Here is a 23,204-nt window from a genome sequence, read left to right on the forward strand (position 1 = left end):
ACCAAAGAATCGAACCCGGGTCCTTTCGTGTATGCTAGGCAAGCACTTTAACCACTAGGCCAAATTCCTGGCCCCTTTTAATTAATTTTAATGAAGAAAACTTCCCAAATAACACTATCTTCCAGACCTATTTGCTGCCAAATAGCCTAAAAACGTATTTTATTTAAAGGGCTATCCTTGAAGAATCTGATTAGATTCATGGAAGTGGTTCTACCTTTCCACTTTGAACCCAAATTCAGACAAAACTATTAGTCCTTGAGATTTATTTCCTGTCCTTTTCTTTTTTTCCTCCTCTTCTTTTCTTTTTTTTTGCTTGCTTACTTGCTTTTTCTGTGCTTGTGCTGGGGCTTGAATTTAGGGCTTGGCTACTACTGTCCCTTAGTTTTTTTGCAGTCAAGGCTAGATACTCTATCACTTGAGCCACAGTTCCACTTCCAGCTTTTTTGGTGGCTAATTACAGATATGAATTTCACGGACATCATCAGAAAGAATGACATCTCCCCATTTGTAAGGAAATAAAAAGACTTGGAAAAAAATCATATTAAGTGAATAAACCATACCAAAAGGAACATAGGCTACATAGTTTCGCTCATTTGTAATAATTAGGACACATCTAGGAGTCTCCTAGCAGAGGATCACAATAGCTCGAAAGCTATATACATATGGTCATATAGGATGAGACTAAACAAAACAAACTCTAGGATATGGAAACAACAGGTTTATCTATGTGATTGTTGTTCTTTTTTCATATATTTTTATTGTAATTAATAGAAGGGTTACATGATATTTGCCAGATAGATGGTGCATTAATTCCCATACATTGATACCCTTTCACATGTCTTGGTCCCCATTTCCCTCCCCCCACCCCCACCCCTCATCTTGTTTTCCCCCCTTCCCTATCCAATTTCAAATAACCAAATACAAATATATCCAATATATCAAGTAACAAAGTGAGATACTGTAACAATGTTGTTCTTAATGTACTATGTGAAGTTATTTTTTTCTCTTTTTCCCCCTCATGATTAATCTCATGTGGTCACTGTATCTGACTTTGTTACCTGGAATATTGTATATACGTTTGTTTATTTGAAATAGGGAAGGGAAGGGGAAAAACAAGATGATTGGGAAGGGGTGGAGGAAAGGAAAGTGGGACAAAAACATGAGAAAGGGTATCAAGGTTTGAGAAGTAATGTACCCGCTACCTGACGAATATCACTGTAACCCTTCTATACATTAACCTGACAATAAAGTACAATTAAAAATTTTCAAAGCTATCACAAGGAAAGAAAAAGAAATGAAAGAACCCTTGCAGCCTCTGACATTTGCTTTTAGTCTCTAAATAACATTAACCTATTACAAAAAAGTAATTTTAATTTTTAAGCTTAATTTTAATTATATTCTAAAATCTATGTGCCACTGATTGTATATAGAGATTCCTTTCTTGAATACTTGTTTGTTAAACATGATATTTGAAATATGATGTAAACATCAATGTTAATAAAATCTTAAAAAAAAAATTCACGGGCTTTCCCAGGCTGACCTTGAACTGTGATCCTCAGAACTCAGCTTCCTGAGATCCAGCAGATCCTGAAGGTATTTATTTTGGTTTTCAATCTCTTCACATAAAGCTATGTATTACTTTCTATTGTTTAAAATTTTGGCACCTCCCAATTACTTCTGGGCCTTTTTGATCACTCATCTCTTGTTTGTGTCAACTAAACTGACCATACTTTTTTAAACCAGATTTAAGATGCCTTTGACATTCTTCCTGGAGTAGAGAGCTTTGATTTTCTGGAGCACTGTGGACCTCTCAGATGCATAGAGCTTCAAGGAGTCGAGTAAGGAAGCCTGGGCTTGGTAGAAAGGAAGGCTGGCTTTGTTCTCGAACCAAGAACCAAGATAAGTGCCCTCTCCTAACCATAGAAATTTCATTATGCCTGGACCCAGTTTTGGTTGCTTCACAGTAGATTCGGGGTGCCAGCTATTGCCTGGTACTCAAAATATACAAATGAAAGATCATGTTTTCTAAAGCAGTGTAGGTGAAATGCAACATGAGAGTAATGCTCATGGGATTCTGAGAAAAGGCAACTAAATACACAGTAATGTTTTATATGTTCCTAGGCTTCACACATAGGAGTGTGTACGTGGATATGTGTTCTTTTTTATTGGGGGGTGGTATTTGTTTTTTCAGATAACATCTCTCTATATATCCCTAGCCTGCCTTCTACCTTAGGTTTCTAGGTGCTGGGATTACAGGCATGTGCCACCACACTAAGATTAAAGCCTTGTAGTTTTTAAAGGGTTTGGAATCTCCTGTGGGATTCAGTTCCACAAGCCCATTTTAAAGGCAACAGAAACCTCACACTTTTTTAAAAAATGAGAATCAGCAGTATCAAAATCCCTAGGACAGTGCCTAACATTTAACCATAAGAATCAAGGTCAAGTAGTCATGGGTCATGTTTATAGCTTGTCACATTTTCTACCATACGTCAGTGCTCTGCTGATACTGGACTTAGATGTTGATGGGACTATACAATTGAGAGGTAAGTCCACTTCACAGGACTTGGCCAAGGATTAAATGAGGTATATATAGGAAGAGTAGAACAAAGAATAGTAAAAGGAAGGCTTCCCGATGGTCGGGAGGACAAGAAGACAAAGTACTCATTTTACTTACCTTTTGACCGCTTTTTACCATTCCTTTAATCTGCATTAATTGCTGTTGCATTTGTCTTTCTTTTTTCCAAATAACCTATAAATAATCTCCTGAGGGCTTCCCAGAGAGATCACATTGGTATCAAATGCTCAGCTTGTCATCTAGCTTGCTTTCTCGAACTGAATGATCTACCTCTAACTGAATGATCAATGTCTGGCACAACCATACTCCTGCTCATCTTTCTACCTGGAGTTCTCTCCTTCTCCCACTTGCACACAGGGGCTGTTTCCCATTCACTCACTGAACACTGTTCTTCACTGCCATCTGAAGGTTGTTCCAGATGATGCTGGGGGTACAACAGTGAACAGAACACTTATGCTTTTGGAGCTAGGACAGGGTTGAGGTGGGAAGAACAGACAATTAGAAAGCAAAACTAACATCTGCCAGGTACTAATGAAGCCAAAAGAAAAAGTAGATCTGAATACTATTACACTGGCAAAATCTCTCTGATGATGAGTTATCTGGACAGTAGCTGGAAAAAATATGAAGGAAATTTAAAAGAAAAAAACCCCACATCTTTAAGAAAGTGTCTTGGGGAGAATAAACAGGAAAAAGAAAAGCTCTGAAGTACAAGACACAACTTTTCATTTCCCTGACATTCCAATTAAAATTCTTACATTTTATGCTTTCTTTCTCAAAATATACTATTCTTGAGTCTCTCCAACTGGATCGTAAGGTCTCAGAGGGTAAGAATCCTTGTCTATTGTTATTTTCCCCATTTGTATATGTGAAGATCACCCTCCTGCTTAGTAAACAGTTTTCCAATGAATAACATAAAACTATGTATGTATTGATACCTTACCTTACCTCACCCACATGTTCCTTACCCACTTGAGAACTTTCATCTAGGAATTGATGTATGTTAGCTATCTTTTCCTCACTGTGACAAAATACCTGAGGCAAACAAATTAAGAGAGAACGGATTTATCTCAACTAGCCTGTCACTTTTAAATTCAACCTCTCCCAAAGTCTTGGATCATGGACAAAACGTAGAAAGGTTCTTTCTAAGGAAGTAACACAATAGCTTCTAGTTCCATTCCCAACATACACCTGATGATCACAGTCTCACTGTCCACATTCCTATTGGCAGTTTAGTCTTCTGAGCTCCCATCAGAATTACCCCTTAAGTTCCACTTACAGGATCCTAACCTTTTCCTAGCCTGCTTCTCCAAACTCTTCCAAATTCTCCCATCAAATTGTTTCCAAAGAATTGGGCACTGGCGATTCACGCCTATAACACTAGCTACTACCTAGATCTCCGGAGGCTGAGCTCTGAGGATCACAGTTCAAAATCAACCCCTACCCTCAACAGAAATGTCTGTGAGACTCATATCCAGATAATCAGCAAAAAAGAACATGGAGATGTAGCTCTGGGGTAGAGCAACAGCTTTAAACATAAAAGCATGAATCTAAGTTCAAGCACCAGTACCAGCACAATAAACAAAATAGTTCTGAAGAAGCTCTGCATCTCATGGTCAGCTATTATCATAGCAATACTCCATCTTCTTGGTACCAATTTTCTTTGTTAGTTAAATTTGTATCACCGTAAAAAAAAAATACCTGGCCAAAAAAACCAAACAAACAAAAACATTTAAAAGGAAGAGACACTCTTTTGCATCTTACAAAGACAATACAACTAGCTCAGGCTTCATCTGTAATGGCAGCTGCTTAGAGTGTATCAGGACCCATGCTAAGTATTTTACAGAACAAGATCACACTTAACTCTCCCAAGAGATACCAAGCAGATAGCAATAGCCCTGTCTTATAGATGAGGAAATCAAGACTCAAAGATGTTAGCTAACTTGCCTTAGCAGAGAAGAAAGCAGCTGGGATGTCGTTCAGGAGTGGAGTGTTTGCCTGGCATGCATGAAGCCCTGGGTTCCACTCCCCAAAATACAATGTCCCCTGGAAATAAAGTGAGAAGAAACTAAAAATGAGTGCTTTCCAATGATTCGGATTGCCAGATAAAATGCACGGTGTTCAGATCCCCCTCCTTCCTCTCTCCCCCTCCCTCCCCTCTCTCGTTGAACTCTGAGAGGGGACCCTCTCTAATAGTGAACACTAACCCACCCTGGGGTGCTGAGAATGTCTTTTTTTTTTAATTCAGGACACCTATTGTAGGCTGGCAGGAGGGTGAGAAACGCTTCCCATCCCCGCTGACGAAGGTGATAATGGATTCAGCGCTGGCAATGCTGAGGAAACTATGAGAAAACACCCAGGTCTTTCCACCGGTAGTTCCTCCCACCCTCCCCCCAAAAGCAAAGTGTCCCCCGCTGCTTCCCCCTGCGGCTGGAAAACCCGTTGAGTCATCTCTGGGAGTCCAGGCTGCCACTGTGGAACCACCAGAGAAGAGGGGCGGCTGCGGCCCGGGAGCGCACGGAAGGACGACACCGCACAGGTGTCCGTGTCTACCTGCGTCCTCACACGTCTCCCCCGCGAATCTCCAGGGCGCGCGCGCACGGTCGTGCACACGCGCTCGTGCGCGCGCGCTCCCCCACGCCCACCGCCCCGCGCCGACCGGCGCGTGCTCGCGCACACCCCCGGAGCGGCGAGGGGCGTGGCCAGGAGAGGGCGCGGCGCGGCCGGGCGGAGGAGGCGGGCCGCGAGCGCCAGAGTTGTGTGCGGGATCCGCGGTTCGGTTGTGAGGAGTCGGGCGGGAGCCGGGCGGGCTGGAGCTCGAGCCGGGCAGGGCCGCCGGGCCGGGCCGGATTTAGCAGGACGGCCCGGAGGGAGCGGAGCAGGACCGAGACGCGCGCCATGGACCCGAAGGCGGGCGGCGGCGGCGAGGAGGACGACTGTGTGGACTCGGGCGCCGAGACCGGAGGGTGAGCGCGGGGCCGGGCCGTGCGGGGCGGGCGACGGGCGAGGACGCCCTCCAAGTCCTAGAGCGGAGCGGCTATGGAAGGTCGAGGCGCCGGGGGCTCCCCGAGGCTGGGGGAGACTCCTTCCCGACCGGTGTCGGGGCCCGTCCCCGTGGTCCTACGCTGAAGATGGGAGGAGGAAGGTGAGGGACCCGGGATTCCGTGGGGTCCCCGGGGCCCCTGTCGTCCTCGGTCCTCGCGCAAGTGCCAGGCCCAGGCGGGGCCGAGACGGGAGATGCTCGGGCACCTGCCCCGGCCTCCCCCGGGTCTCTCCGGGAGCCCGGCCCGGGAGGTGAGAGCGCTACCGTGGGGGGTGGGGAGGACGACTCGTCCCACGCCCGGGAGTCTCTGGATGTCGGGGAAGAGTGGCCTCGGCCACTTTCCGGCTTCGTTGTGGGACTCGATCCGCGCCGCCGAGCCGCCCCCGCCCCCAGGCCGGCTCCCGCCCAACTTCCCGGCCTCTCGCGCTCACCTGTCCGGCCCCGAGCCGCCCGTCGCCCCACGCGGTTGGGCGCCGGCGGGGTGGAGACCCGGCTGGGATCCGGCCCTGCTGGAGTAAAGAGGTGTAAAAGTCCGGTGCGCTTCGGTAGACTGAAACAGTCAGCGGGCACCCGTGGAGACTCCTTCGTCCTCTTCCAGCAAGTCGGTTTTCCTGAGTGGGACAAAAGACCGAGTGCCCTGTCAGAGGCGAACGCCCTCGCCGAGGCTTCCACCCAGCCCCTATCGCTAAAGGATTTCCCGGTGCAGAATCAGCGCCTGGTCCAGGATGCCTGCTGCCCCGCAGGAAAGGGTGGCTTTTCCTATCTAACCCGCTGGGTGAAGGAAGCAGTGGCTGCCCGGCTTACAGAAAGCCCCATTCCTGGAAGGCTCCGGAGGTTTGAAGCTAATCTCTGGGTTTGGCCACCTTGTGAGGAACAGCCAGACAGTCTAGGCCCGGGGTTCTGTCCTGACCCGCAGAAAGGCGGCAGGCAGCTCTTCTCGCCTCCCAAACTGGCCATTCCTTGCAGCCATCACAACCACCCCAATAGCTTCCTTGTCACCCTTCAGTGGTTTCCTCCAAATTTTTGATTATTCACGATGGGGTTACCCAGTACTATGGGTTTATTTTTCTTCCTTTTGCTTTTTCACACACTTTATGTGTGTGACACTCATCAACTTTTTTTTTTTTAAATGTATTGTCTGGCACTGAGGATTGAACCCTGGGTGCCATGCACGCCCTGGCAACAGAGCCACGTACACCTCCAGCATTTATGAACTTTAAATGAAGAACTGTGGTTTCCCCTCTCTGCCTCCCCTGGTCAGCTAGGCCATGAATAGAAGCAATAAAGCCAACTTAACAACAACAACCACAAAAAAAATAATAGATAGTCCATTCATTTTCAATGTGAAAAGCTCCCCTAAAATGGGGGTTTTCAAGGGCTCCCCCTCAGAGAAGGGAGGGGAAGCCCTGACCTCCAGGATGACCCAGGCAACCAGGCATCAAGGCCACAGCTGGCAGGGCTGAGGAAGTAGGGGGTGACTGCTTGTCTGCTGCAGGTCCCTACAATGTGTAGCTTTTATCAGTGCCCTGAGAAGACTTATTACATCACTAGCACTCATAAGCTAAGAATAGAGGTTGAAGAGCATGCATGCTCATGACATCTTTCAAGTTTTTGTTTTTCAGAAAAGCTGTTCATTTATTCACACTTCTGGCACTTTCTCTGCCCCTCCTTCCTCTATTCCATTTTGGGGGCAGGGGATAAGTACTGGGGTTTGAACTCAAGGCTTCAGGCTCTTTCGAAGCTTTTTCTGCTAATGGCTGGCATTCTGCCACTTGAACAGTGCCTCTATGTCCTGCTTTTTGCTGAACAATTGGGATAAGAGTCTTATGGATTTGTCTTCCTGGGCTGGCTAGGAACCTAAATCTTCAGATCTCACCCCCCTGAGTATCTAGGATGACAGGAGCCACCAGCACTCAGCTTCTAGTCCACATTTCTTATGTCATCTTTTGGAGGTTGAATATAAAGCACATAGAAAACAGTAAATGTTTATTATTGTTGTTATTTTGTGCAGGTGCTAGGGCTTGAATTCAGGGCCTATGTGCTGTCATTGAGCTTTGTGCTCAAGTCTAGCACTTTACCCTTAAGCTATAATTCTGGCATTTTTGGAGCTAATTGGAGGTAGGAATCTCACAGAATTTCCTGTGCAGTGCTAGCTTTGAATCATGATCTTCAGATCTCAACCCCTTGAGTAGCTAGAATTACAGATGTAAGCTATTGGTGCCTAGGTGTTAGTATTTTTAAAGCATGAATCTGATCATGTCTCTGTCCCATGCAAACATTTATGACTGTCACCTATAAGCACAAGGATTTAATGTGACTCATGGACTGGGTCTTTTTTTCTCTCTTGCTATTTCTCCACAAGCACTGCTTTGTACTTCTGGTGGATTGTGCTGCTGCTCTGTCTGCCAGCTCTGCCCTTTTCACCTGGCATGCCTGTCCACCCAGTGAAGCCCGCCTTTCTCCAACGTGCAGCTCAATTGATACATCCATCCACTGAAACAGTGATGTTTACTTTAGGGTCCATGAATTCTTTTTTTGTGTAAATTTTTATGAGTAGAGAGTTTATTTCCTGTTGGAATCTCAAAGTAGCAACCTGTAGCATCTTCCAAATCAGAATATACAATGTTTTGCTTTGAGCAGGTATCTGAGGTCTGAAGAGATATCCAAGAGAAGTCAGTGGGTCAGTATATGGTGGGGCTTTGTCTGGAGCTCAGTGAGGAGGTCTAAACAGTGGCATTGCCTTTGGAACCAGCTACCTAAACAAAGCACCTGACAGCCTAGGAGAGAGGAAATCACTAGAACATCCTAGTGAACACTTTGCATTTAGGATGTATCATGTTGTTTACTGACACATTCAGCCATGAGAAAACATCACATTTGAATGTTAGGTCAAGGAGGATGATTAAGAAGCCCTAGAGAGCCAGGAGAGTGGCCTAGGGGTAGAGTGCTCACCTAGCATGCACAAAGCCCTGGTTCAATTCCTTGGTACCACATACACAGAAAAAAAAAAGCCATAAGTGGTTCTGTGGCTGAAGTGGTGGAGTATTAGCCTTGAGAAAGCCCAAGGACAGTGACTGGGCCCTGAGTTCAAGCTCTAGGATTGGAAAAAAAAAAAAAAGCCTTAGAAAGAGGGCGCATGGAACTAGGCACAGTGGCTCAGGCCAGTAATCCTAGCTACTCAGGAAGCTGAGATCCGAGGATCACGGTGCAAAGCCAGCCTAAGCACTAAAGATTGCGGGACTCTTATCTCCAATTAATCCCTAGAAAATGGATTTTACTCTTAGTGGCAGGCGCGGTTACTCACCTAGGAAGTTACATTGTGAGAGCTAGCCAACCTGCCTGCCCGCATTCAAATCCTGGATTTTCTGACTAGGAATTGTGAGTACCTCTCTCTGGCCTCAGTTTCCCACTCTGCAGAAGAGTTGATGGTAACTTCTCTCACACAGAGTCATTGTGAGGATTCAGTGTCTGTTACCAGCTCTTAGAACAGTGTCTGGCATAATGAACCTCCTGTCTTTTATTATTTCTCACTGTACCTTTAGTCTTGTTAGAGAGAGTTCTAGGTATGATAAACAGAGTTTTATGTAATACAAATGGGGACTGCAATCTCCTGTATTCATTATATTCCTCCTGGTAGATGCCTTGAACAATTGACTAAGTGTTCAGATTGCACAGCACACCACAGGGCAAGCTTTATATTATAATCATTACTTTGTTATGGATAGGAAAAGCACTCACAGAGCACAAGGTACCTTAGTGGCCTGAATTGAAGCCTGAGGCTCCAGTGTGTAGCCCATCCAGTGATGGAGCTGTTTGCTCCGTACTAATTGTCCTTTGCTGTTGTTCTGTGCCAATATTGGCACTTGAACTCAGGTCTTTGGTCTCTTGTTTATTTGCTCAAGGCTGGTATTCTACCACTGAACCTTGGAGCTACACCTCCATTTCCAGCTTTTTGCTGGTTAATTGGAGTTAAGAATCTCTTGGGGGCCGGGAGTTTGGCCTAGTGGTTAAAGTGCTTGCCTAGCATGCTCGAAGACCCAGGTTCGATTCCTTGGTACCACATACATACAAAAAAGCTGGAAGTGGTGCTGAGGCTCAAGTGGTAGAGCGCTAACCTTGAGAAAGTCCAAGGACAGTGCTCAGGCCCTGAGCTCAAGCCCAGGACTGGCAAAAAAAAAAAAAGAATCTCTTGGATTTGTCCACCCAGGTAGACAATGAACTATGATCCTCAGAATTCAATCTGCTGAGTTGCTTGGATTACAGTTGTGAGCCACCAGCTCTCAGCTTAAGTTCGTTCTCTGTTTTGTATGATGACAGTGTTACACAGAAACTACCATTTTTCCAGTCTACTGAAGGCAAACTGCTGTTTTTCTGTGCTCTCAGATGGAAGAAGCTGGCAAGTCAGCGGCTGTCAGTGGTGAACTAGCTTAAGAAACAGAACCCCTTAATATAGGGCTTAGCAAGTCCTTCTGAATCTGAACAAAAGCCAAGACCTCGCAATGCCTGGTTCATTGGTGACTCTCCAAGATTTGGCCTCTCAGCCACATTTTCCCACATGGCCAAGCCTGGTGGGGTAAGTTCCATCTCTGCCTGAGCTGCATTCATGGACTGTGTCCTGTGTCAGCTGTCACTGAGCTCCCAACCCATAGCGGGGCCACACCAGGTCTTGTGTCTTTGGGTGGCCCTAACCAGTACTTCACTGTAATTTCAAAGAGGAAAAAAGAAATTATGGGCTGCAAGTTTAATCTAGGGGAAGGGAGAGAAAAGGAGGAAACACTTTAAGATACAGTTTTGTAACATTAAAAAGAAAGTGGGAGCTAGGTGCAGCTGGTAGCTCATGCCTGTAGTACAAGCTACTCAGGAGGCTGAGACCTAAGGATCACAGTTCAAAAAATAGTCTGTGAGATTCTTATTTCCAATTAACCACCAGAATACAAGATGTGGCATTGTGGCTCAAAGTGGTAGAGCCTCAGGACAGTGCCCAGACCCTGAGTTCAAGCCCCACAATTGACAGAAAGAAAGAAAGAAAGAAAGAAAGAAAGAAAGAAAGAAAGAAAGAAAGAAAGAAAGAAGAAAAGAAAAGAAGGAATAAAGTAGGGCAGGGATTGGTGGGAAGAAGGGAGTCTTAGATGGTCTACTGGCACTGTATTTAGTTCATGTTCAATGTGGAACCAGTATACCCTGAATTCCAAGAGTTGACAGGTCAGATCTGATGCAGAAACATTGACATCAATTTGACAGAAATATCGAAATCCGTTCTAATGACATAGTTCTCAGAAAAGAGAATTTCAAAAGACATTCAATTTATATAATGAATGTATGTATAAATTGGCAAGAAAGTGATCACCAAGAGAAGTTAACAGTCCTAATTACAGAATGACTTTATAAACAATATAAAACAAACCACAATCAAGGGGTTACATCTAACTTTTGACTATTGATATAGATTTTAAATAAATAGAATATTTGTAAAGATATCTTTGTGTGTGCCAGATGAGTGAGAATAGAACATCTTTATTCTGCTCATTTACATGCTTATGTTAAAAGTTTTTTGCATTAAAAAATTTATAAATTCACCTTCCCATTTATGCTTTATTCTGCCAGGCTTGAATGTCATATGAAGACCATACCAGGTTAATTTCTATGAGAAAAGGACAATAATTAGATATCATGAGGCAGGTACCCAGTTGCTATTTCTTGTGACCCTAAAAAGGCTAATGAATACAAACTCCCTCAGAAAACTCTCATCAGTATCTGGTTGTTCTCTGAAATATCTGATTGTTCTTGAAGGTATTTGTGTACACAATTGTTTAAAACTTCACAGCTTGTCCACTGCTGGTTCCAGCAGATAATCTTCGGTGACTGTTTGGAATATGGAACACACACACACACACACACACACACACACACGCACACACGCACATGCACACACGCACACATATATATTCATTCCCTAGTGTTGGGGCTTAAATTCAGGTTCTAGGCTCTAATCCCTGAGCTTTTTATGCTCAAGGCTAGTGCTCTACCACTTTGAACCAGAGCACAACTTCTGGCCTGTTCTGAATTGTTTGTTTATTGATTTTTTGTTTTAGCTGCTTATAGTGGATTTATTTTCAATTTTTAAGGAATGGTAGAGTTACAACATAATTATAAAACTTACAGAATTGACAGATTTATACTATGTATATTTCTAAATTCAGAAAACAGGGAATTGTCTACATGCTGTATAAAATAAAATTAAAACTAAAAATAAATTCAGGCTTGAAAGATGAGGTCATTTAGCTAGATTTAAAGTGTGAATACAAAGGACTCTGAACTATGTACATCTGAACTGCATTAATGATGGAGAATACAAAGAGCACAGCATTTCCAAGGACCTACAGACAGTCTGACCTTCATTGCTGAGTATTTTTATATATATTGGTGATAGTCTCATGGCCTTTCCAGCTGGGCTAGCTTTGAACTACGATCCTCAGATCTCAGTCTCCTAAATTGCTAGGAGGTACCCAGCTCTCAACCTATTTGGAATATTGTTAAGTGCTATAAAAGTGACATATTTCTCATTAGCCTATATTATCACTCCTGGCATTTTTTTTTTTTTTTTGCCAATCCTGGGGACTGAGCTCAGGACCCGAGCACTGTCCTTGGGTTTCCTCAAGGCAACTGCTCTACCACTTGAGCCAGAGCACCACTTCTGTCTTTTCTATGTATGTGGTACCAAGGAATCGAAACTAGGTCTTTGTATATGCTAGGCAAGCACTCTACCACTAGCCTAAATTCCCGGCCCCTTCTGGCAGTTTTTCTAAGGAGATGAAAGGAGATGTAAAGCTGTATGTGTAAATGTCTCACTCCCAATGTACTTTGGAATAGTGACCAATCACACAGTCCACAAAGGGAAGTGGTTGAATAAATCTTGGCACATTACTTCATATAAAGTGATAATTATCCATTTGGTGTACCATGAAAAGAACAGTTAGGAATTTGATCTCTTGTCATTATGGCAACTGTGTGCAAATTACATAAACTCAGGACCAGATGTTGGACAATGTGTGATTTTAGGTGACTTATCTTTATGTTGGAGTTCTGTCTCTGTGGCAGGCTGAGCTGCAGACCTGGCCAGAGACCCCAGTCACCAAGAGAGGGGTTTATGTTTTAGCTAGAGAGCTTGAATTTCAACCAGAGGGACACATAATCAGATTTGTGCTTTGTAAAGATTGGCTCCTGAATGGAGTAGGAATTTTAAGGAGACTGAAGTGATTTCTTAAAGACTGATTATTTGGAAGGACCAACACAGGCAGGCAGTGCCTATAATCACAAAGGTTTAGGGGATTTGGACTGGAAAGGTGGGATACTGCACTAGTTATGTTAGTGCCTGCCCTAAAATACTACATTGCACTTAAACTATGTTTCTAGTGTAAATTTCATTCCACATATATATCCATCTTATGCAGAGTTTTCAAGTGCTTGCATGTGTGAATCCCATCTGCTTCTGGAGGATTTGGAAAGTCCTAGCTGAAAAGACTGACACATTTTTAACATAAGAGAAATAGTAACATTACACATTCTTACTATATATTTTATTTGCATGGTCGGGTAATCTCTGGAAAGTCTGGGCATTTTAAGTGATCATATTGTAATGCAATCATGTTGTTGTTACATTCACCACAGTGGATGTTTGTTGGACATTTATATAGTTACATTTCTAAGTGTTGAACCAAAGTTTAGCTATCCTTGGTCTGGTTCCAGAAAGAATTTAATGTGCTAGGGCTGGGTGCTGAAATCTTAAGCTTCAGAATGTTTCTGATGTTTGATGCGTTCTTCTCTGCCAGCTAGCAGGGGCACCATTCCCTGGCCAGACCATCCTACTTTCTAGCTCATTCCTGGCTGCCCACCCTGTGTATGGAGAGAAAACCCTTGCTATTCCTCACCTCCTGGTCCCTTCAAATGGTATCACTTTTGCTTCCCAGTTAGTAAAAATAAAAATTGAATTAGATAGATGCAAATGTAACTTCAAATCTAAAAAGGGATATGGTGATTGTTTCTCTTCCTAGTTTTAAAATTCAAGAGTTCTGTGGCTACTAACATAATGCAGGGTTTTTTTTTTTTTTGCCAGTCCTAAGGCTTGAACTCAGGGCCTAGGCACTGTCCTTGGACACTTTATCCTGAAGGCTAGCACCTGGCTACTTGAGCCACAGGACCACTTCCAAGGCTTTGTGCATTACTAGGCAAGCACTCTACCACTAGACCATGCTCCAAGCCCAATATATTTCATTTGAGAAAGAGAAAACCACCTGCTGGTTTTCTTCCATTTTGTTCCTCTACCAGTATATCAAAGTATCATTTGTTTTGTGTGCTATAGGTTGTTTTAGCTAGTGTAAGACATGCTTCTTGTAGGGTTTTTGTTGTTTGTTTTGAATATACTTTAATGTGATAAGGACCTCAGTGCAATGAAAATTGGATGATTCAAGAAAGGCAATTTGAGATTAAGGAGTGTAGATCTATAAAAATTAAACATAATTAAGCAGTTTATTTGCATAACTGCATTCCCTAACTACCAGAGCAGAATAAATCCCTACACTCCTAAGTGATTAATTTCCTACTGACTTGGGAGACCAAGAGGGAGAAAATAAATCACGTCTACACCAAACTCTGCCACAAGGGGAAGTCTTAACAGCCAGCTTGGAGGGCAGGAACTGAGCAGAGATTAACCTTGGCAGGTCTTTGGCCCAGAGTACCAGAGCAGCTGAGTGCCAAAGCTGACTTCAGCCCAAATTCCACATGCAGTCATTTTACCGGAACCCTGCTCGTGTTGCCTCCCTGGCCCATCACATCTACTCTCAAGCCCTGCAGGATTTCTTCATAGTGGAACTGAAGGAAAAGGAGGAAACTGGTGCCTTTGGGTCTCCTGCTGGTCAGCCACACTCTAAATGTGGATATACTGAGGGACCCAGGGTCTCCCCCCTCCTCCATCCCCTCAGGGTCCTCAGCTGTATCTGCAAGAAACTTTCCCCAGGTGCCCTGTAAAACTTGAAGGAGCCTCAAGGCATGGGTTTAACCTTTTGAGAAATGGCGATGTCATTGAATTCTTGGCCCCTTCTCCTCAGAAAAGTAAATATTTTACCAGCATAGTTAGATGGTTTTCCAAATCCCCAGCAGGGATTCACAGACCCAGGTGAAGGACACCCATCATGGAATGCCTTTGAAATGTGACTGCTCCATTTCAAGCAAAACTCTTCCGTGGCATAAAATGAATCTTCACACTATCGTGTTTAGTTGGGAATCTTCACACTATAGTGTTTAGTTGGTATTGTTTCTTTGAGTTAAATGCAACTCACCAGACACTAAACTTATAGCTTGACTGAATCATCTGAATAATGAAAAAAAATGAAACATAATCCTCTGACACTGCCATCTTGTGTTTCAGGTCCGACTACAGCCACTTGTCCTCTACCAGCAGTAAGTACCTTTCAAACATCCTTTTGTGTTGGCTTCAGTTCCCCCAGGGGTCAGTTATGGGAAGCCATCTCTGTAGCGCATGCTTTAGTAGTCAGTACAAATCTCCAAAGGGGTTCTTGCCAAAGGGAAGCTCCACAGGGTAAAATTTGATTGTACTTTGATTTCCATCCATATACATCACTCTTTTCCTGGTAAGATTCAACCTGGAGGATATGCCCCGAGCTTTACCAGTTGCTTGCAGAAGCTTTTAGAAACACCTTCAGGAGCCGGGAGTTTGGCCTAGTGGTTAAAGTGCTTGCCTAGCATGCACGAAGACCCGGGATCGATTCCTCGGTACCACATACGTAGAAAAAAGCCAGAAGTGTTGCTGAGGCTCAAGTGGTAGAGCTCTAGCCTTGAGAAAGTCCAAGGACAGTGCTCAGGCCCTGAGCTCAAGCCCAGGACTGGCAAAAAAAAAAAAAGAAAGAAAGAAAGAAACACCTTCAGGAACCCCATTAACTCAGTCACAGAACAATGTCTATCTAATCCCTGCTGCCTGTTGACTAACAGAAAGCTTGGTGCTCAGGTCTTGTCATGGCAGGGTTGCTCCAGCCTACCTTGACTGTTGTCTTTACAGGCAAATATTGTTTCTCCCTCTGTGGAAGGACTATCCGTTTCCAACCAAACCCTTCAAAAGTGTATATTTAACAGTCCAAGCTAAGCTGTAATTGGACAGTTTACCTATCATCTCTCTACCTAAATGTAGTTAAAAGGAATGGTAGACATTTTTAATAAGTCCACTTTTCTGTAGTTCAATTCCTGGCTTCTTAGTGATCATTCTACATGGTAAAAGGATGATTAAGACTGTTCTTTTGTTTTGTGTCAGTCCAAGAGCTTAAACTCAGGGCCTGGGTACTGTCCTTAGACACTTTTTGCCCAAGCTAGTGCTCTGCCACTTGAACCATGGCACCACTTCTGGCTTTTTCCTGTATATGTGGTACCAAGGAATCAAACCCAGGGCTTTGTGCATGCTAGGCAAGCACTCTACCACTAAGCTGTGCTCCTGGCCCTGAGACTTTGTTTTTGAAGACACTTTGAATGCAAAAAGTGCTTATATTTCATGTTAAAATACATGTACATGTATGTGTGAGCAATGATAACACTTAGGTAGAAAAAGTTTATAGTGGTTCAAATCATGACATCAAGACATCAAGCCATTCAGATGGATTGAACGAATTTTACAATTAAAAAAAGACGGTCTCGGGCCAGGAGTTTGGTAGAGTGCTTGCCTAGCATGCGCAAAGACCCAGGTTCGATTCCTCGGTACCACATATATAGAAAAGCTGGAAGTGGTGTTGTGGCTCAAGTGGTAGAGCTCTAGCCTTGAGGAAAGCCCAAGGACAGTGCCCAGGCCCTGAGTTCACTCCGCAGGACTGGCAAAAAATAAAATAAAAATGGGCCAGAAGTTTGGCCTAGTGGTTAAAGTGCTTGCCTAGCATGCATGAAGACCCGAGTTCGATTCCTCGGTACCACATACATAGAAAAAAAAAAAGCCGGAAGTGGTGCTGAGGCTCAAGTGGTAGAGCTCTAGCCTTGAGAAAGTCCAAGGACAGTGCTCAAGCCCTGAGCTCAAGCCCAGGACTGGCAAAAATAAATAAATAAATAAATAAATAAAATAAAATAAAAATAAAAAAAGACTGTCTTATTATACGAACCTTAATTTTCTTTAGTAAGTTACTACTGGTCTCTTCTGCCCTGTCTCGCTATCCTGTTAAGCTCTCATTGTAAATAGTCCCCAAAAGGAGAAATACTTAATTAGATTATTCTGTTTATTGATGTTTCAACTTGATTTTCCTTAGCAACAAGAGGCTGTGTATCTAGGATTGCAATTTAGTGTCCAATTATATTTAGTTATTAGTTTGACTGCACTGAGCAATTTCTGAGCCTCTCAGCCAACTGGAGACCCAACACTGCCCACTTCATTTTTAGGAACCATTAGCGATAGTGAGAAGAGAGCTCCCATGGCTTGCTCTTCTTCCTGGAGGCTGATACAGTAGGAAAACTAGAGTGAGCCTCTTGAACTTCCTCTCTCTGAGCCTCCATTTTCATTCTACTCAGTGTGGCCCAGAGGCTACATTCCTTCAAGAATGATTTTTTTCCTAAAATACTTGCCTGACATCTTTGTTCAATTTGTAGCTCTCAGATCAGTCCTCTGGGTCATAACAAAGCACCTCTCAAGGCAGCAAAACTGGTAATTTGGTTTAGGATGTTTTCCTTTCTGTTCTTTTAATTGCAGCCTCTGAGTTGAAATTTCTCTCAGTGTAGCTGGATTGATGCTGTGTTAGTACTCTGGTTTTCACTTGAAGTAGTCAGTGGTTATAGCTCCTGAAACTTACTCTTCAGTGATGGGCCCACTTGGTGTGGGCCATGTAGTGTGTGCACATGTGTGCACACGTGTGTGTGTAGGTGGGTATATTTGCAGTTAGGAAATATGTTTGGCTTCAAATAGTGATTAAACAAGCAGAGCTTTTTTTTTAATAATAGACATTAAAAAAATAAATAAAAATAAAAGCTGGGAGTAGTGGCTCACACTTGTAATCCTAGCTACTCAGGTAACTGATATTTGAGGATCAAGGTTCAAAGCCAGCTCGGGCACAAAAGAACCTAAAACTCCTATCTCTAATTAACCTCTAGAAAAGGGGAAATGGGGCTTGGCTCAAGGGTAGGGTGGTAGCCTTTAGCTGAAGAGCTCAGGGATAGCACCCAGGCCGAGTTCAAGCCCCATGACCCACCAAAAAAAAAAAAAAAAAAAAGGAAAAAGACTTAAGGAAGGAGTCTGGATATATAAGCTCCTCCAGTTATTCTACTGTTCAAGTCTCCATTTGGGGCTTCTGTATCAGAAAGAAAGGGAGGTGAGAAGGAAACTTTTATTTATTTGTTTATTTTGGGTGGCACAGGAGGCTTGAACTCAGGGCTTTATACTTGCTAAACTGTCACAATACTACTGAGCCACACCTCTGGCCTTAACTTTTCACTGATTATTTTTAGGACAAGGTCTGGCTGCTCACTGAGCATGTCCCTGAGATACCATCTACCTAACCTTATGTTTCTTGTTGTCTGTTACTAGGCTAATAGGTGCTCAGAACCATGGCCAATTTATTTCCCTCTGTGAAGATAGAATCCTGGGGACTCCTCTGTTTGTGGACTTCCACATAGCTTGGGGTGACAGGTGTATGACTGCACCCAGTATGGTTTAAGGAATCTCACTAACTGCCCTGTTCGGGCTGTTCTTGAACTAGGATCCTCTCATTCTCAGCCTCCCAAGTAGGTCAGATTACAGGCATGAGCTGCTGGTGCTCAACAAAAACTCATCACTTTTCTCAAACATGTTATCCAGTATTTATTTGAACCATTTGGGCCAGATCTTGGTCCGATAGAAGTCTGGGACAACGTTGCTTTCTTTAGTTACCTTACACCACAAATCCATTTTTTGTGATATGGAAATGAGGAGAGTGGATGCTAGTGGGCTCAGAGTATGCCTGCCTTTTCATATTGCCTGGCCTGCCTTGGCTCCCAGTTCTCCCTCAGGAAAGAGAAATCTTACATGCTTTAGAGATCCTTTGAGCAAGAAGGGAAAGATAAAGGAGTGTATTTTCTGAAAAGGAAAAGATGTATAGAGGGTGAAGCTGTATTTGTATACACACACACACACACACACACACACACACACACACACGTGTAAATGTGCATATGCCATTATTGGGACTTAAAACTCAGGACCTTATACTCTGTCTTGGCTTTTTGCTCAAAGCTGACAGTGCGACTTGAGCTACACCTCTACTTCAGGGGTTTTTTTTTTGTTTGTTTTTCTAGTTAATTAGAGGTAAAAATCTGAAGACTACTGTCCAGGCTGACTTCAATCCTTAGATCTTAGCCTCATAAGTAGCTAGGATTGCACGTATGAGTCACCAAAGCCCAGCTTGAAGCATTTGAAACATAGTTTTGATCACACTACAATGAGTAAAGAATAATCCAATTAGTTTATTCAAACCATATTCTAATGAACTAGCTAATGGTACCAAGGGGCTGAACAGAGAGAAGAGTAGGAGCGGTCCTTGTCCTGCTGGATTCCATGGCCGAACTGCTTTCCTTGTCACAGGGGCTAGGTACAGTGCCCTCTGTGGGTGTAGGCTCTCAGCTGTAGAGACTCACACCTCACAGATCTCTCACATATGAACCCTTGTAGTTTGTCTTCAAGGGTTGTCCCTTAAGAGACATCCATGCCACTCTCTGAGCCTCAATCTCCTCCTTTGATAGCCTTTAACAGCCTTAGATGGGAATTTTTTAGATGTTCTTTTAAAAGACATCCACTCCTCTAGATTTATATTCTCTTTGCTCCCCTCAGACAAGAATATAAATCTAGAGGAGTAGATGGCCTCTTGGTGGCTCTAGTGTTAATCTCAAAGCAAGGATTGTTCAGAATCCACTTGAGTCTCTGCACTGGGAGCTACCTAGAAGTTGGAGATGGTGAGAGGCTTGGATGAGAGACAGTGTGTCTGCTTTTAGACTCCTACACTAAGCAAGTACCTGGCCTGGTGCTAGGGAAGGTGTGAGGATGGTTGGGGTGGGGGTTGTCTTTTGGGTTTTGTCCTCAAAGATCTTGGAATTGTATTTCCACTGAGTGTCCTCTGTCTCTATCCATCTCCAGGGGAAGGACGTAGCTGAGAGACATCTTTGATGGATAGTTTGGTTTGTTTTGAGTGGATTTTACCCTATGCACCTGGTTCATTGCGTTTTTGAAATGGCCAGGGAAGGCAAGCTTTGCCTTTATCCTAGACAGCACATCATGGCCTTTGGGTCACACTCCAGAAGTCACCGATGTTTCCTAGGGAAAAAGAATTGGTACTCTCAAAATTTCAAGTTGTCTTTCCAGAAATCTAGTGAAAAGATCATCAAGCCAGTATACATAGTTTACAATCATAAGTGATTTGAAGAAGGGACAATTTTATACATGGTATGAGAGAAAAAAATTAAGTGTGCCATGTAACACTAATTCTCAGCCTGTGTGGTTGAGTATTTCTATTCAAATAAAGATTATAATCACACTTGGAGTTACTTTTTAGAAGATTCTGGGAGCTTGACAGTTCTAGTTTAGGAGTGTGTGACACATCTTAAAGATATCTAGACCCAGAATAATGCCAGTAGGGAGTAGTCAAAATAATTCCCTTCAGGGAGGCAGTTCACATGACCCTTCTAATTTCCATCCTCAAACTGTTCCACCTCAAAACTTGGAATTGTAATGAACTCTTTCCTGGCATCTTGCATAATGTCCATAGCAGCAGGATGTCCCTTCCCTTCGACCATAAGTGACCGGAAATGGTGAAAGTGACCCACAGGGTATCTCCCAACTCCTGGCAGTGCCCTGACACATCATTCTGTGTCTGCAGACATTAGGGAGGCCCTGAACTCGGTACTCTGCCCATTTCACTCTGAACAGAACACTTAGAACAGAGCATAAAAAAATATCACTGCATTTGTTCTTCAGCCTACCTAGACCTCAGATTCTTTGCCTCTGTTTTGTCCTTAGGTTGTTCCCCTCCCCCCAACTTCTTGCTTTGTTTGTTCTTCTAGTGACGCAGGTAGCTTTGCTGTTCACTATGGCCCAGTGTTCCCACAGATTGTAGGACTAATAGAATTATGTTCCTTGGGTTTTCTGTGGCCATGTCTGTGACCGACCCTGAGGTAAATCCCCAGTAGGCCTATGTGTCTGAGAAAATGTCTGTACGTATGCACATGCTCTTATTGGAGGGAAAGAGCCAACTGGATCACAGACACTTTCAAATAAGAATATCCAGGCATCCTAGTTGATTTCAAGGCTGACTCTCAGATCTAAAGTCATGCTAGCCATGCTCTGTTGCTATGCCTAGAAAAAAAATTTTGCCCCTTCCTAGGGATGTTTTTTTTCTTCTATCTTTCTATTCTCTTTAGTTTCTGAGTGGTTTCAGCTCTTCTTTGGACACCAAAGCATCATGTTTTGGTTTTGGAATTGGCCACATTTTTTATCCCCCCAGCATGTTGAAGAGAAAGATGAGCTCACTATGACTTAATTCTGAGCAAGTGAAAGCACTTGGAAAGCAAAATGCCAAGAAAATATGAGTGCATTTTGTAGAACTCATCACAGATGGAGAATATCTCAACACATGTATCCTGTGTCTCTATATCTAAGAGCTGTACACACAGACTTGTTACAATAAAGTACTTATTATTTCTTCCTGTTTTTATGAGAAGAGGCTAACAAATTGTCAGATTTTGATCCCTTTAGAACTTTTATTTTATTTTATTGCCAATCACAGGGCTTGAACTTAGTGCTAGAGTACTGTCCTTGAACTTTCTCAAGGCTAGCACTCTACCACTAGAGTCACAGAACCACTATCAGCTTTTTCTATGTATGTAGTGCCAAGGAATCAAACCCAGGGCTTCATACATGCTAGACAACCACTCTACCACTAAGCTACACTCCTGACCCCTAGAGCTTTTATTTTTAATTATATTTCCCCCAAATAGAAGATTAGTATTTTGGAAGATGTGGTAGTAGGCGTTTATAGTAGCTTCAATCTATCTCTCAGTATTACAGTTTTCATTTTCTTTTTATGTGTACAATACCCTGCATCATGATTCTCAGAGTAAATATTCTTTTTGATTGAATTGTAGACAAAACTAAAACCTAGTCACTAATTCTCATGGAGAACAGTTTTAGCCATTAACTTTGCTACATTCTGTGATTGGCTTAGAGTGTCATGGGCACAAGCTTACAAGACTCAAATGTCACCTGCTCAAACCCTTTGTCCCTCACTCCTACTACAGTAAAAGCATCAGGAAAAAAGGTTGTCCTTGTTTTCTAAATAAGATGCAGATGTTTAGATAATGTTGCTTGTGGAACTTGAGTGTCTTCTTTCGGGCCCACACAGATTTAATTAACTTCCAATATACTCAGTTTCCAAAGAGTTTAATAACATTCATAATGATGGTGTTTGATATGCTGTTATAACCCACAGCTGACATAAGACAAATCAAAGCATTGTGGAGGTGGTGTCTTTATTTCTAAATAGAGGCTTTGAAACTCTACATGAGGCTTTGAAACTATACCATTTTACAGTCATTCTACTATCTTCCAGTAGATAATCAAATAAGAACTGTTCCCATTTTTATTGCATTCCACCCCCTGTTCTGGCTCTACAATCATGTTTATGTGCAGAACTGTTCTCAGAGAAGGGTTGAGGGGAGCTGCTGCAAGGCTGGAAGGGTTCTGTAGCCCTGAGTAGGGCTCTCCCTGTATCTCAGGTGCTGGAAAAGCATGTTAGCATCCACCCTAGCTTTTTTTTAAATTTATTTTTATTTTATTTGGGGTCATTGGGCTTGAATTTAAGACCCAAGTACTACTTACACTCAAAGATCTGGCACTCTACTACTTTGAGCTACAGCTTCATTTTTGGTTTTCTGGAAGTTAGTTGGAGATACGAGTCTCATGGACTTTCTTACTAGGCCTGGTTTAAAATTATAATCCTCAGATCTCAGCCTCCTAAGTTGCTAGGTTTACAAGTGTGAGCCACCAGTGCCCAGCTCACTGTGTTATCTTAAACATGGAATGTCTTTTTTGACAATATGGCTTTTGTTACAAGCAGGAGCAGGCATTATTTGTAGGGTCAAGGGAATCAAAAATCTCAGAGATGAACAAAGCAACTGAGCTAAGGTATTGGTGCACTTAACCTGTTATTTGATGGTATAAGATCTGTATTTTCACTTCATGGGAGCCTGAAAGGCTAGACAATATTGCTGTTTGATAGTTGGTAAGAAAAAAACAATAGCCAAAGATATACATCAGGGTTGGGCACAGTAGCTTACGCCTGTAATCCTATTCAGGAGGCTGAGATCTGAGGATCAATGTTAAAAGCCAGCCTGGGCACCTGAGACTCTTATCTCCAATTAACCTCTAGAAAATGGGAAGTGGGGCTTGATTCAAGGGTAGAGTGGTAGCCTTGAGCTGAAGAGCTCAGGGACAGCACCCAGGCTGAGTTCAAGCCCCATGACCCCTCCCCTCCCAATAAAGACATACATCAGGAAGTCAGAGGGTGAGGACCATATGCCACATTGACA

At 43.2% G+C, this 23,204-nt stretch overlaps 1 protein-coding gene and 1 long non-coding RNA gene across 4 annotated transcripts in view; one reads left to right on the top strand and one right to left on the bottom strand.

Annotated features, from left to right (window-relative positions):
• The first annotated feature begins 5,348 nt into the window (after nucleotides 1-5,348).
• Nucleotides 5,349-23,204, top strand: part of Fam124a (family with sequence similarity 124 member A) — a 57,331-nt gene continuing 39,475 nt past the window's right edge. For all 3 annotated transcript variants that reach the window (XR_016537117.1, XM_090342194.1, XM_090342193.1), the window contains exons 1-2: nucleotides 5,349-5,538; nucleotides 15,040-15,071. Coding sequence is in view for 2 of the 3 variants with exons in the window: in XM_090342194.1 (XP_090198320.1) it covers nucleotides 5,471-5,538; nucleotides 15,040-15,071 (100 nt within the window). In the remaining variant the exon portion in view is untranslated. The remainder of the gene's footprint in view (nucleotides 5,539-15,039; nucleotides 15,072-23,204) is intronic.
• The window catches only part of LOC150057009 (uncharacterized), a 71,896-nt gene continuing 68,126 nt past the window's right edge, over nucleotides 19,435-23,204 (bottom strand). Inside the window, exon 3 of the long non-coding RNA XR_016537118.1 lies at nucleotides 19,435-19,935. This is a non-coding gene — a long non-coding RNA (uncharacterized LOC150057009). The remainder of the gene's footprint in view (nucleotides 19,936-23,204) is intronic.

The sequence above is a fragment of the Megascapheus bottae genome, chromosome 11 (assembly GCF_031878675.1).
Source record: "Megascapheus bottae isolate mThoBot1 chromosome 11, mThoBot2.hap1, whole genome shotgun sequence".
Classification (NCBI taxonomy): domain Eukaryota; kingdom Metazoa; phylum Chordata; class Mammalia; order Rodentia; family Geomyidae; genus Megascapheus; species Megascapheus bottae.